Below are 13,267 nucleotides of genomic sequence, written 5' to 3' on the forward strand. Positions count from 1 at the left end.
TCCAAATCACTGAGATCAAATTTTTTCCCCATTCTGATGGGTGATGTGAACATTAACTGAAGCTCCTGACCCGTATCTGCATTATTTTATGCACTGAACTGCTGTCACATGATTGGCTGATCAGATAATCGCATGGATGATTGTTGGTGCCAGATGGGCTGGTTTGAGTATTTCTGTAACTGCTGATCTCCTGGGATTTTCATGCACAGAAGTTTCTAGAATTTACTCAGAATGGTGCCAAAAAACATCCTGTGAGCGGCAGTTCTGCGGATGGAAACGGCTTGTTGATGAGAGAGGTCAACGGAGAATGGCCAGATTGTTTCAAACTGACAACGTCTACGGTAACTCATATAACCGCACTGTACAACTGTGGTGAGAAGAACAGAATCTCAGAATGCTATTCTGAGATGCAGGTTGGCGCTGTTTTGGCGGCATGTGGGGGACCTACACAATATTATGCAGGTGGTTTTAATGTTGTAGCTGATCGGTGTAAGTTTGCTGATAAGGCAACATGCAGTCTTCAGTTGTTTGTGGCTTCAAAGAAAAAACAAACTGCAATGTTTGATAGTTTTATCCTAGTTACCTAAAACAGACACAAGCTTTGGGGTGGATCTGAACACACTGTTGAGTGACAGGACAAGGGAGGGGTATGGGTGGCCAAGTGGGAGGGACTAAAGGCTTAATGAAGGTGTAAACACTCATCTTATTAGCAAAGGATCACTTCATACATCCCCACTGTCAAACACTGTGCCTAAAGTCAGCATAGCACAGTGTTACAAAACAGACCAATCACAAACTTTGCAATGGTGCTGTAGTATTGCTTTAACATTGCAGGTATCACAGACTTGTTATGGCTGCACACTGACTTCACATGAATTGCAACAAAGTCAGGACAGAACAGAGCGGGATGTGTTTGAAGATTTGATCTCTTTCCACAACACTGAAGGACTTTACTCCTTTCTTTCTGTCCTAGCACCTGAAGGGGTCCACCGCCTTTTTTTTTTTTCAACAGACAAAACAGACAACTATATTGTTTCTGCTGTTCAAATCTCTTTCGATATTCATCAACACTAAATCTCAAGTGTACAAAGACAAGCTAATGAAGAGCTGCAAGTCTAGCACTGCTACATTAAGATCATTATTCTTTGTTTTACAGTATCTATGTATACAGTATGATCTCATATTTTGTGAATTAACATATTTGTTCTTAGAATATTCTAACAAAACACACACTAAGTCTATTGGTCAAGCTCACAGTAACTCTATTCTGCCACACATACTGAACTAAAAGAATATAATGTATCTCTTAATGTACACACAACTTGACATTGTGTACATTGCAGCATTTTCAAGACTAAATAAATTCAAACATGGCTATGATCTCACAAAGATCCAAACACACATTGCTACATGCCCTGATGAAATGTAAATGTATTGCTTTTCTTACATTACTGGTCATGCGGGAATTTATTATTATTATTATTATTTTTTTTTATTTATTTTTTTCAGCCATGCTCCTAAAAGACCATGTCAACCTTTGATATCAGCCTCTGAGCTTCACATTTCCAGTCCATTTATTTTGTGTGTAAAGAGTGTATGTTTGGAAGTGTGTGTGTTTTAGATGAGGCATTGTAATGGAAGGGCAGAGGAATGACAACAACACTTAAGAGAATAGCATGGCATCATCATAGATAAAGAGCTGGGCAGGAGGGATAGCATCACACATCTAAAGGCTATAGGGCTCAGGGAAAGTCTTTTTCAATTCTGGTTTTCCGCACAGTCACAAAAAAATATCAGTAACATCTGGAGTCTGGTTGGGGTGAGGCTTTGGAGCAGAAACTCAGAGGTGGAGAGGGGACTGTTCTCAGCTTCACACCTCTGGACTAATAACCCTGTTGAAAAAATAAAGACAAAATATTCATTTAAAACATAGAGGAAGTTATTTTTATAGAACATATTGGCATTGTTATCACCATAGATTCTTTTGACACTTTCCACAACATGGGTACAATATAGGGCCTATACAACTCAAAATCTTATTTATTTATTTGTTTATTACATTTTTAGAAAATAGTCAGTGAAAGGAAGTGCTTTACCTTCAAAATAATCAACCTCAGGAGGTCAAACTAAATACAAAATTTTATTTAACATTTAATTTATGTGGTATGCAATTTTGCAACCTTCAGATTTGGAACATGTACAAATGCAGTTTAAAGATATGATATATTGTTATTTTCTAGTAAAACACATTTAATACACATAATTCAAATAATAATAATAATAATAATAAGTTGCATTTAGGGGCTAGGTAGTTTGGGGCCAAATGCTTGTTTGTAGTTATAAATAAACATAGATTTCCAATCAATTATAATTTTATAAATTTTTTCTTAAAATAACTTTTTCTAGTAATAAACATTTAATAAACATACTACTACTGCTAATAATTAGTGCTGTCAGTGATAAAAAAAAATGTAATCGCATAATTTTTTTGTAGTTTTGAAAGTGCTGAAATTTGACATAATATATACTTCTTTTCCTGTCAAAATGCATTTATTTCCATCTTAGGAAACAAAACAAAATAATATGTAACAATATAATGCTTTATTAAAATTTTCCAAACAAAGCCTTCCACAGTATAAAGATAGAAATGCACTAAAATAGCACCAATTCAAGTAACATTAAACGTTTCCCAAAGTCTAATTGGGAGTTTGACTAATTGAAAGAACTAGTCTCCACATAGGTTGCATATTCATTGCAATGGGCATTAAATCTCAAACTCTCATCCTCCACAATATTAATTTGCCAGTAGACTGTGGCTATTTGCTTTCCTACAGCAATCGTGAAGCTGCATTCATGATTCACGTCAGGGCGGCAACACCAATGTAAAGCATAACTTTGAACTCTACATGAAAAGAGCTTGCAGACAAAAAGTCTCATTCTGCATTTTGATGATAGTTAAGACTTGACGTGCTTCTGTAGTAATTAAAATGCGCCTTACACAGGCTGAAAAATACTTGATTTCTATCACATGTTCCATCTGAGCTTGTTTTGTACATCAAATAGCGTAAGAAGAGGTCCTTTCTCCATTCTTTTATTAGTGACACAGAAGCATTGTTGTGGATTTGTGGGTTTGGGTGGTTTACGAGGACTTTTTTTTAGGTTACAAACTGGTAATTACAAGGGTATTATGCTATAAATGTGGTTATAAAACATAAAAAACATACTAAACGATGTTTTTTTTTTTGTTTGTTTTTTTAATTAAAATGCAGAAAGTTTTTTGTGAGGGTTAGGTTTAGGGGTAGGGTTAGGGTTAGGGGATAGAATCTATAGTTCATACAGTATAAAAATCATTATGTCTATGGAGAGCCCTCATAAGGATAGCCGCACCGTGTGTGTGTGTTGTGAAGTGTGTGTCAGTGTAATGACTCCAGGTGGACACATCGCAAAGGTTCTGCCCTTCACACCAGTGTTTATGCTGTATTAACAGTAAATACGTTAAACGTAATTAAGAAAAATGACAGCGTTATACTTTTTTAATTAATCGCATGTGTTAACGCGTTAATTCTGACAGCTCTAATAATAATAATTAGTTGCCTATTTGGCCTAAATGAAGCTATCACTCAGTAGGAGCCAAATCCTGGTTTGTAGTGATAAAATTAAATTTCCAATAAATTAAAATCTTTGTTTTATCATTTAAAATTTTCTTAAAATTTTTAATGAACATTTTTATTAAAATTATCTTAAAAACAAGATTGAATGATTGAGTATGATGAATGCAGTCAACACTACAATCCGTGTAAAAAATTAGAAAATGGAATGAGATTATTTATTTGGCATTTTCACCATGCTGTATGGGTCCAAATAATGTTACATCTTGAGTTCCACAATTTTAAGGAAAGTTTGATTATTTGTAATTAGTTAATAATTAAGCATAACTATTTGACTATAATGAACTGAATATCAATGCAGCAGATTGACAACATTATAATATTGTTGTATAATTTTAAATGAATACAGTAGGTCAAGACCGAAGGTGGGACAGGACAAAATCACAATTTTAAGGTGGGCGGTACAGAGGTTTGATGTGTTTATAACTACCTTCATGGTATGCTGATTTTATGTTAGTTCTGACAACAAAAACATTGGATTTATGCCTCTAATGTTTTTAATCAAGTAATAGGACACCAAAGTGTCTTTTCTTTGTTCTCACCTCTCCACCCTCTCCTCCTTCCATACCACCACCATGAGAGAAGTCACCCTGTGGAATACAAGCACAGTAAGATCCAAGATACCGCTGATCTCTGCTATAGATCTATTTAGATCCTTCCATACTTTGCTTTTGTCATGTGTTAAACATAAGCATATTAAATGACATTCATTCACACATGCATGGATGCAGCACAGTCATGGGCCACTCAGACACTCCCTGTGCTGAGGGAGTATGTCTGTTTACTGCAGTGCATTATAACTGCTGTCTCTGCAGAGATGGAGGGAGGGATGGATGCTAAACAATGCCCATGGAGCTTCTGTGGAAGGAGAATTGAGCTGGCAAGCATTGACTAAAGCTCAGTGGGTTGTTCTGCTGAGTCACTGGGGTACCGTGTCCTCACAATAGCCTTCCTCTATTGTCAGTCTACTCTCTTTCAGTCTCTTTATTTCCAACAACAATTCTACTTGAAGTATAATTGCTCTCTCAATGATATCTGTAGTTAATTACAGTTAAATGTCAAGTGTGTGATGTCAGGCTGTGCAACTAGCATTACCACACTAAACTGGATAAAATAATGACCAGTTTCCCAAACACTCCCATCTGCCATTGATCGAGCCATTGCTATGTTGGGCTGGTTGGGATGCTCAAACAAACACAGCCACAGTGTTTACACTTTTCAGAGAAATCAGCCTATGAATTACTTACTTATAGTTGTCTCTACATTTAAGGATGGTAAAGAAGATATTATTTTAACATCGAAAAAATTTACACACTTCACTTTTAAATGCCTTATGGTAACATTATGACCATAAAAACTGGTCTGTGACTTCAAGAGAGGATGGAGACATTTTGCTGTATTATAAAGTAGTTTAAGGCAGTCAGGTCCTATACTGCATACTGTTGATTAATTCATGCATTAGTATTTGTACTGGAGGCAAAACCTCGGTTCCTAAATAATCATCATTCTGGCATGCACAATATTAATGCAATCAAATAGTTTAGTATTAAGACTAGTCATTGACAGTCTGGCATTGACTTTATAAGAATATCATACCAATAAAATTTTAAAAAGGAGGAACATGAGGTACACTGAAAACCCTAATAAGTTGACTCTGATTGAGTAAACTTGTTCCCTCAATTGAATTGAGTAATGGCATCTCCAAAACTTATGTAATTAAGCTCAATTAACTTTATTTTATTTTCATATAGAATTAACTTAAGTATTTAGGTTAAGTTAAATAGATGCAAGTAGACTTAACTCAGATTTGCTATTTAAATATTGTTGTTTCTGCTGTTGTTAATAATTTTAATTGAACTGGTTACATTTTAAAACAAACAATAGCACAGCTCAAAGATCCTAAATTATTCTAGGTCAGTCATTAAATAAACTTAATTCTCCAAAGAAATGCATGCACTTTAACTGCACAAGCACAAAGAGAATTAGTCAAAAGGGTCCAACTTGACAAAATGGGGCACTGATCACCCTAATGGTGAAATCCGAAGAAACAACTATTTGCAACAAAACATCATAAATAATACTACATAAGAGCTAAATCCTCTATAAATTTGTAGATACAACTATTTGACAGCCCCCATAACTTTTTCAAAAAACTTATAACTTCAAGTCTATGGATTTTTAGGATAAATAAGTTCAATGAACTTAAATATTTGAGTTAAGAGCCCAAAACCTGACTTTTCAAGTAATATTTGATATTTCCAGTAATTAAAACTTTAGGGTTTACAGTGTAACAAATATTGTGCAGGGAAATCATGCACTATTCACAGAGCAGAATGCAATTGCAAGCTGCAATTGGTAAGTGGCTGTTTAAGGATGTGAAACTGTAACTGCTTTGCTTTCATTATTGGTGAATAATGTATATTGTGTCCGTTCTGTGCTGACAGAATACATAGCAAGACATGTTCTTATCATGAAAAAAGTGTTTGGGTACCTAGCTCACACCAGGAATTATTGTATTGCCTTAGACAGGTAATATAATTTGGTCTCATGGCATTTACATCTTTGGTGATTGGATAAAAAACTTGGAGCGCCCATGGGCAAAGATGTGCCCAAGATGGCAGATTTCAAATTGCGTACTTCATGCACCAGCCGAGCAACTGCCATTGAGATGAATGGGAATGCTATCAGATCTCTTTCTCCAGGTATTATAAACCTCTTTTTTTCCCCCAACAAATGATTGAGCACTGACCATAGCAAATCAATATCTTGATGGCAAATGATAGGAATTCAGGTAATCAATGAGATAATAAATGCAGCCATTCAGGCTAATTTTTTATGATGAAGAGAATGACTCTAGAAGGGGATTAAATGAAGGTAAGTAAACACTGCAGTTAGACTGATGGTTGCAAACATTTGCCCTATCTGTGTGGTATGTCATACAGCAGTCAGCTAAGGGAAAATCAGGTTAAAGCTTATTCTCATATGCAGCATGTGACATACATTCACAGGCCATCTACTAGCACTTTTCTCTCTACAAACCAAACTGCCATTCCCAACCCCATTTCATAAGCACCTCATATAAAGCGTCATCCTTTTAATAGCAGTTGTACACACGGGGGGAAAAATAAACAGAATAAGTTAGACACAAAATACACCATTTATACAGTACATGTAGCATAATGCAGTGCTCTGGGTAAACAGAAGAGTAACCAGATAACAAACAAAACTAATGCTTTAAAATGTTTTGAAGTCATAGATGCTGATTTTGTGGTATTCCCAGGGTGGATTTTGTTCCTCATGTTAGACTTAAAAAATGTAAGGGTCTCTTAAATATAATACATGACAAAGATTAAATATACTATTTTAATTTAAAGAGGCGAATTCTGCAAATGTTGGAATTTAATGTGATTTTGGGGGAAAGGGCAACACCTACTGGTGCTAATGGAGAATATCATGAGATCGCAGGGCACTCACCGGGTTGACTAGGCCGGTTGAAGCTGCCACATTCTCGACGCCATCTACTGTCTTCTGTCCCAGCTCATTAGTGCTCCCCACCGCTGTTTCACCTACAATGTTCGCCTGGTCGGTGGTCCTCTGGGCAACTGTGAGAGTCAGTGTTACAGAAAGTGAAAGTAAATTAGTTTATTTTTTATCAGACTCTATTCTTCAAGGACACGTCCAGTTTTAATAGGCCTACGTTTCTGGCTGAAAACTGTTTACGTTTCCTAACGTCATTGTTTTCCAGTGTACTAGAGCGAGTTTTCGAAAGTTTCCATTTTCGGTGGAGAAATGCGCTGTTCCAGGGTGGATGAGAGGAGTAAAAGTAGCAAAATCAATGAGTTCTCAAACAAAAACATATTTAAAAAAGCGATGTGGTCTAAAATATTCATAGTATTCTAAACAATAGGAACATTTTTTATTGCTCACCTGTGTTTACGCCTGATACCATTCCCTCCTTTGTCTTGTTGCCTGAAACATTGAAATAAACACATGTCAAATTTTCATTTAGGTTTTCATGCACCTCAAAAATTCTCTTAGAGCACATAAAAACATAATTTTCTGTTGACATTCTAAGTATACTGAAGAATGAGCTCCAAATAAAAATACATCATAAGGTAGAAAGGTATCCTAATTAAAGCAATAGTTTGCTCAAAAATGAAAATTCTCTCAATATTTACTCACTCTCATGCCATCCCAGATGTGTATGACTTTCTTTCTTCTGCTGAACACAAACGAAGATTTTTAGAAGAATATCTCAGCTCTGTAGATCCAAATGATGCAAGTGAATAGTGACCAGAACTTTGAAGCTCCAAAAAGCACATAAAGGCAGCATAAAATGTATCCATATGACTCCAGTGGTTTAATCAATGTCTTCTGAAGCAATCCAGTTGGTTTTGGGTGAGAACAGACCAAAATATAACTCCCTTTTCACTATAAGTCTTGCGATTGCAGTCTCTATGCATGATCATGATTTCAAGCTCAATTACACTTCCTAGTGCTTGATACACTTGACGCCAAGCATGTTAGTTGGCACTAGGAAGTGTAATCGAGCTTGAAATCATGATCACCAAGGAGACTGCTGGTGTCAAGGTTTATAGTGAAAAAGCAGTTATATTTTGGTCTGTTCTCACCCAAAACTGATTAGATCGCTTAAAAAGACATGGATTAAACCATTGGAGTCTTGTGGATTACTTTTATGATGCCTTTATGTGCTTTTTGTCAAAGTTTTGGTCACCATTTACTTGCATTTTGTGGAGATATTCTTCCAAAAATCTTCGTTTGAAGAAAGAAAGACTGGGATGGTATGAAGGTGAGTAAATGATAAAATAATATTTATTTTTGTGTGAACTATTTCTTTAAGGCATCTATTATTTTTCAAGTCGATACATAAAAACAAGACAATTATGTTTTAAGAACAGCACAATTTCAACTGCTGGCTAGTTTGTGCAGCAACTTTACTGTACATACTGTGGCTGGGGAAAGATCATATTTAAGATCATATATACATATCACGTTTTTTCAGTGATGAGTAAAGGGGTGATAGCAATCTATTCTTATTGTTTAAGCCTGCATACTGCTCTATATTTGCAGGTGATCAAGTACTACAGATAGCAGAGCAAATATAGGGGAATTCCAAAGCTGATATGATCATAAATACTTCATTAACACTATTAACTGATTAAGAGACAATGATACTATACGCTTCAAAGTCTTTAAGAGTTTGTTTGGCAGTCTTATACCTACCCTCTTATTCTATTACACAGATTAGGCTTTTGCTGTCATCATGCATTCAAACATAAAACAAAAAAATCCCTTAAAAATGATTTTAAAACCCCCTCACATCCCTCAAATGACAGCTGCTTTCTGTTCATATTCCAATATATCTTGAATTTATAGACATGGGTCTGTCCTTCTCTATTTTCAGAAATGGGGAGATCATTTCTCAGAGAGTTCCCTCTTTCTTTCTCTGCCTTTTTCTCCATCCATCTGTCTGGCTGTCTTTTTTTTTTTTTTTTTTTAGTAGCTTCTGCATGGCTAAGTATGTCTATAACTGCTCACTACTTTCCTGCAGTCTTTCTGTATAAGGTGCTTTCCAGCCTGGCCTTAAAGAAGGACTAATTATATCGTGTCAAATTCAATGTGTTTGCTTTTTTAAATAGATGTTATCTGTTTGTTGGTGTGATCTGTGCTGCTTAAGTCTATGCAGTCACTACCAGGCCTGGGTAGCTACACTGACATTATGCAGTCGGTGTCGAAAAGATGTCTACTGCGTCATACGCCGTTCGTAAGAACACTGCATCTTCAGAACACAAAACTCTAATTCAAAAGCTCCCACCTTGCCAAGACTGATACTTTGCTTTAGACCAAAAAAGCGATGTATCAGAATTACTTCGTGGTACGTAATTCACATGCAGCAGTAGTTTTACAAGTAGCGTTCTTGCAGATCTTGCGAGTGGAAGAAAAGTAACCTGCCTTTGTTATTGACAAGCTGAGTAATGGCTTTGCGCCCTAGTGCACATAATGCCAGATAATCACTCTGAAGCCCCCTGACACTACGCATTACAATGAGAGCAGATTTTCAGGACTATGACCTCTGAACAGGTGACCTTGGTGGAGGAGTGGTTATAAAGATTACAGACAGCGGTGGAGCTGAGAGTTGATTGTCGATTTGATCAGGTAAGCTTACCACTGTCGAGTAATACAGTAGGTGATGAAAATTTGAATGGCGGAGAGAGTGTGTTTAATGTTTTCTAGAACTCTCTGATCCTCTATGGGACAAGGGGGAGGGGGAATTTAAGTCAATTTAAGAAGTAATTCATCCAAGAGGACAAAAGGCAATGAGCATTGTTGTTTTGTTTTTTTGTTGCTTTAAACTGTTTAGACCAAACTTCAGCTTGTAGTTTGTGTTTCCAGACTCTGTCATGTTCTCACTATGCCATCTGTTCATTTCTGTGCTGATGAGCACGTCTGACGTTATGGGACTGCATGCCTGTGACATAATACTGAGCACTGCACCTCTCATTTCCACTCTCTCTCTCACAGTGGCATAAGGGGGTGGTGAGGGTTAGTCATCAAAGTCCACACACACAACCGGGCAAATCCTGCTGCATCGGCACACACGCTCATACACATACACACAAACGCTCGCATGGAGACAGGGAGTACAGAAAGGGAGGGAGTGAATGCTGCAGTGCTCAGCTGATCCTCTCTATATGCCAATCCCCCACTATGACTTTCTCACTCATATGCACATAAACAACACTAGATAGTGCATGCAGGAAATAAAGACTACAAGCAATAGTAAAAAGGCCTTAAGATGGCTTTTTGCAGCATTTTTGCTGTGCTGATGTACAATGCACAATTTTTTTTAATGATAATAAATTAGTACTGGTGTCAATTTTTGTTATAAACTATTAAACATGAACATTTTGATGATTATTGGGCACTTTTTCAAAATAAATGAGCAAATTCTTAATTTCAGTGTACACATCTTGGTGCTGTATTTATGAACATTTACCTTGTCCCATTCAGGAGTGCACCCCTATCACTCCTTCACCACACCCCATGTTTCTTTCCCTGCACCATCTTTGCAGCACTGTCTTTTATCAGTCATGTAACCTACATTCACAAATGCCTCCATCTAGGCTCTCCCAGTTCCTTAGCAGACTAAAGTGCAACCTCACCGAGACCCCCCCATCCTGCACACACACATACTAATGGAATGCAGACTCATCCATCACATATGCATTAAATCCTCTGGGAATAATCGCGCAGACCTTTACAGAACAAAACAATTATTACCATTGTCAGCGATGCATTATATGATCCTGCGTGCATGGGACACACAAATCCCTGCACACTCTCCGCTCCTCTGTCTCTCTCTTCTTCCAAACATCTGCACTTACCCACATACATGACCCCTTCTTTGGTCCTGAGAGCTGCTTCTTCAACCCCAGCTTTAGTCTTCTCGGCTGCGGCCACCACTCCCTCCTTGGCCATGGAAAATCCCTTCATTAGAACATCCATCCTGGACGTTGTGTTTGAAGATGATGCTCTGCACACAGACGGGGCCTTACAGGTTTTGCCAAGGGTCAAAGTATCTATGTGCTGAAAGTTTCAGATGGCAAAATAGAGGAATACACAATTCTGTGCTGGGACGAACAGATGCACAGACACTCTTGATGGAGAGAGCAGTGAAATAAGAGAGAGAGCGAGGGAGAGAGAGAGTTGAGCAGGCGCGAGAGAACAGGATGCAGAGAGACAGAATCTGCTGGATGCTGCAGTGCATTTAAGTCGCACTGTGGCTACAGCCCCCACCCACACAGCAAACACACTGCCTCTCACAGCAATGTCGAGCAGGCTGATTACATATTTATTACGCTGTAGCCAACAGTGCATTAAAACCAGCTGCTATTTACAATTATTACTATCATCTTCTTTCATCTTGGGGATATGGCTTCTTCCTCAAATCACTGTTTAATTTATATTTTTTTAGTTTTGGGGTCATGTATTTGAAAACGTTCTAATTCTGAAGGAGTAAATAAACATTTGGGCCATGACAATGATTTTCAAATTCTTTAAAGGCAGAACACTTTACTATTACCATAGTAAAACATATATTTGTCTAATTGTGTGTAATTATACATTTATTACTAGGGTAAAATGTTATTATTAGTCTATAATACCAATGTTTTGAGAACATTTATATAACATATACCAGCTGCTAGACTGAAAACAGCTGTGGTTGAATTACAAATGGGATTACATTGTAAAACAAAAACAAAACAAATAATAATAAAAAAAAAGCTGAATCATTCCTTATTTTCCATTCTAAAAATATTGGAATTGTCAGCTGAAACTCAGCAATTATTCACTAATATAATGCATTAAGTATATTATACATTACAGTATCATTGGATGAGGATGGTAAATACCAGATTGGTTGAGAACTGGTGGATGATGATTGACAAAAGGAACAGAAGCTGTAAAGAACTCCTGAGGACGGAGGAGAGGAGTGATCTCTGATGAGATCCGACGAGGCACGTCTCCCGCTGAAGCACCACTGGGCATCAGATGGTCAGCTGTTTCAATGAGTAATTAACCATTAAATATTAAGAATAAGGGCATCCCTCTGAATCATATGTCAAAGACTGGTCCATGTTATCCTAAATATTAATCAACAATAAACAAAAAAAGCTGCAAATAAACTATCTTTTAAAAAACTAAAATAAATAACAAATAATTTTATATTAAATAAAGAATTCTTTTTTTCTTTTTTTTCTGGTTATGGTCAAGTAGACTCTCAGTTGCATAGTACATTAAATACAAACATTATATTGGTAACATTTCACAATAAGGTTCCATTTGTTAACATTAGATAATGTACAGTATTATGTATCATAAACTAATGAATTAACAATATATTTTTACAGCATTTATTAATCTTTGTTAATGTTAGTTACTACAGTTGTTCATTGTTAGTTCATAGTGCATTAAGTAAGGAATAATTGACAATGGACCGTTTGATTATTGACAAATAATGCACACCCAAGGTGATAATGCGGTCATGAGGCGCAGCGGAGTGTGCATTATTTTTCAATAATTCAATGGGCTGAAGTCAATTATTCCACTTATACCATGGTTACCACACTTTAAGACATTGTTCAGGGTTTTATCTCAAGCAATTTTCTGTTTTTTGTCCCTAAAACGCTCTTGTGAGTGGAACTGCTTTCTTCCACCATGGATTCAGCATCTTGCTCTGATACAGCTCAAGCCTTCGTTGCTAGTTTGAGAACGTCACATTAGAACTAGCAACGGAGGATTCAGGCTTGCGGTACTTTACTGGAGCACTTACTGGATTAATAAATTAGTGCGTTTGTGAGTGTGTGAGAGTTTGTGTGTAAGTTTGTTTTTGAGTGATTGAAAGAGAGAAGCTCAGAAACAGAGAGATCGCCAGTGGGATTATCTTTATTTAACAAATGGAACCTATTGTAAAGTGTTACCAATATATTGTACATAATACAAAGTACTGTATGAGCATACATTATAGATTAAATTTTATTCTGGATTAAATATATCATAGATGAAATGATGTCATA

The 13,267-nt window shown here is 36.6% G+C and overlaps 1 protein-coding gene across 2 annotated transcripts; it reads right to left on the reverse strand.

The window, feature by feature from the left end:
• Positions 1-419: 419 nt before the first annotated feature.
• On the reverse strand, positions 420-11,456 carry sncgb (synuclein, gamma b (breast cancer-specific protein 1)). Of its 2 annotated transcripts, XM_051668047.1 has the most exons (6): positions 11,075-11,456; positions 7,596-7,637; positions 7,143-7,270; positions 6,742-6,759; positions 4,211-4,258; positions 420-1,892 (listed from the first exon to the last, which is right to left on the reverse strand). In XM_051668047.1, exons 1-6 carry the CDS (start codon positions 11,193-11,195, stop codon positions 1,884-1,886), a joined length of 366 nt encoding a protein of 121 aa, XP_051524007.1. In that variant the 5' UTR covers positions 11,196-11,456; the 3' UTR covers positions 420-1,883. The 2 variants fall into 2 exon arrangements, with proteins under 2 accessions (XP_051524007.1, XP_051524008.1); XM_051668048.1 differs by lacking the exon at positions 6,742-6,759.
• Positions 11,457-13,267: the final 1,811 nt, after the last annotated feature.

Source organism: Myxocyprinus asiaticus, chromosome 32 (genome assembly GCF_019703515.2).
Source record: "Myxocyprinus asiaticus isolate MX2 ecotype Aquarium Trade chromosome 32, UBuf_Myxa_2, whole genome shotgun sequence".
Classification (NCBI taxonomy): domain Eukaryota; kingdom Metazoa; phylum Chordata; class Actinopteri; order Cypriniformes; family Catostomidae; genus Myxocyprinus; species Myxocyprinus asiaticus.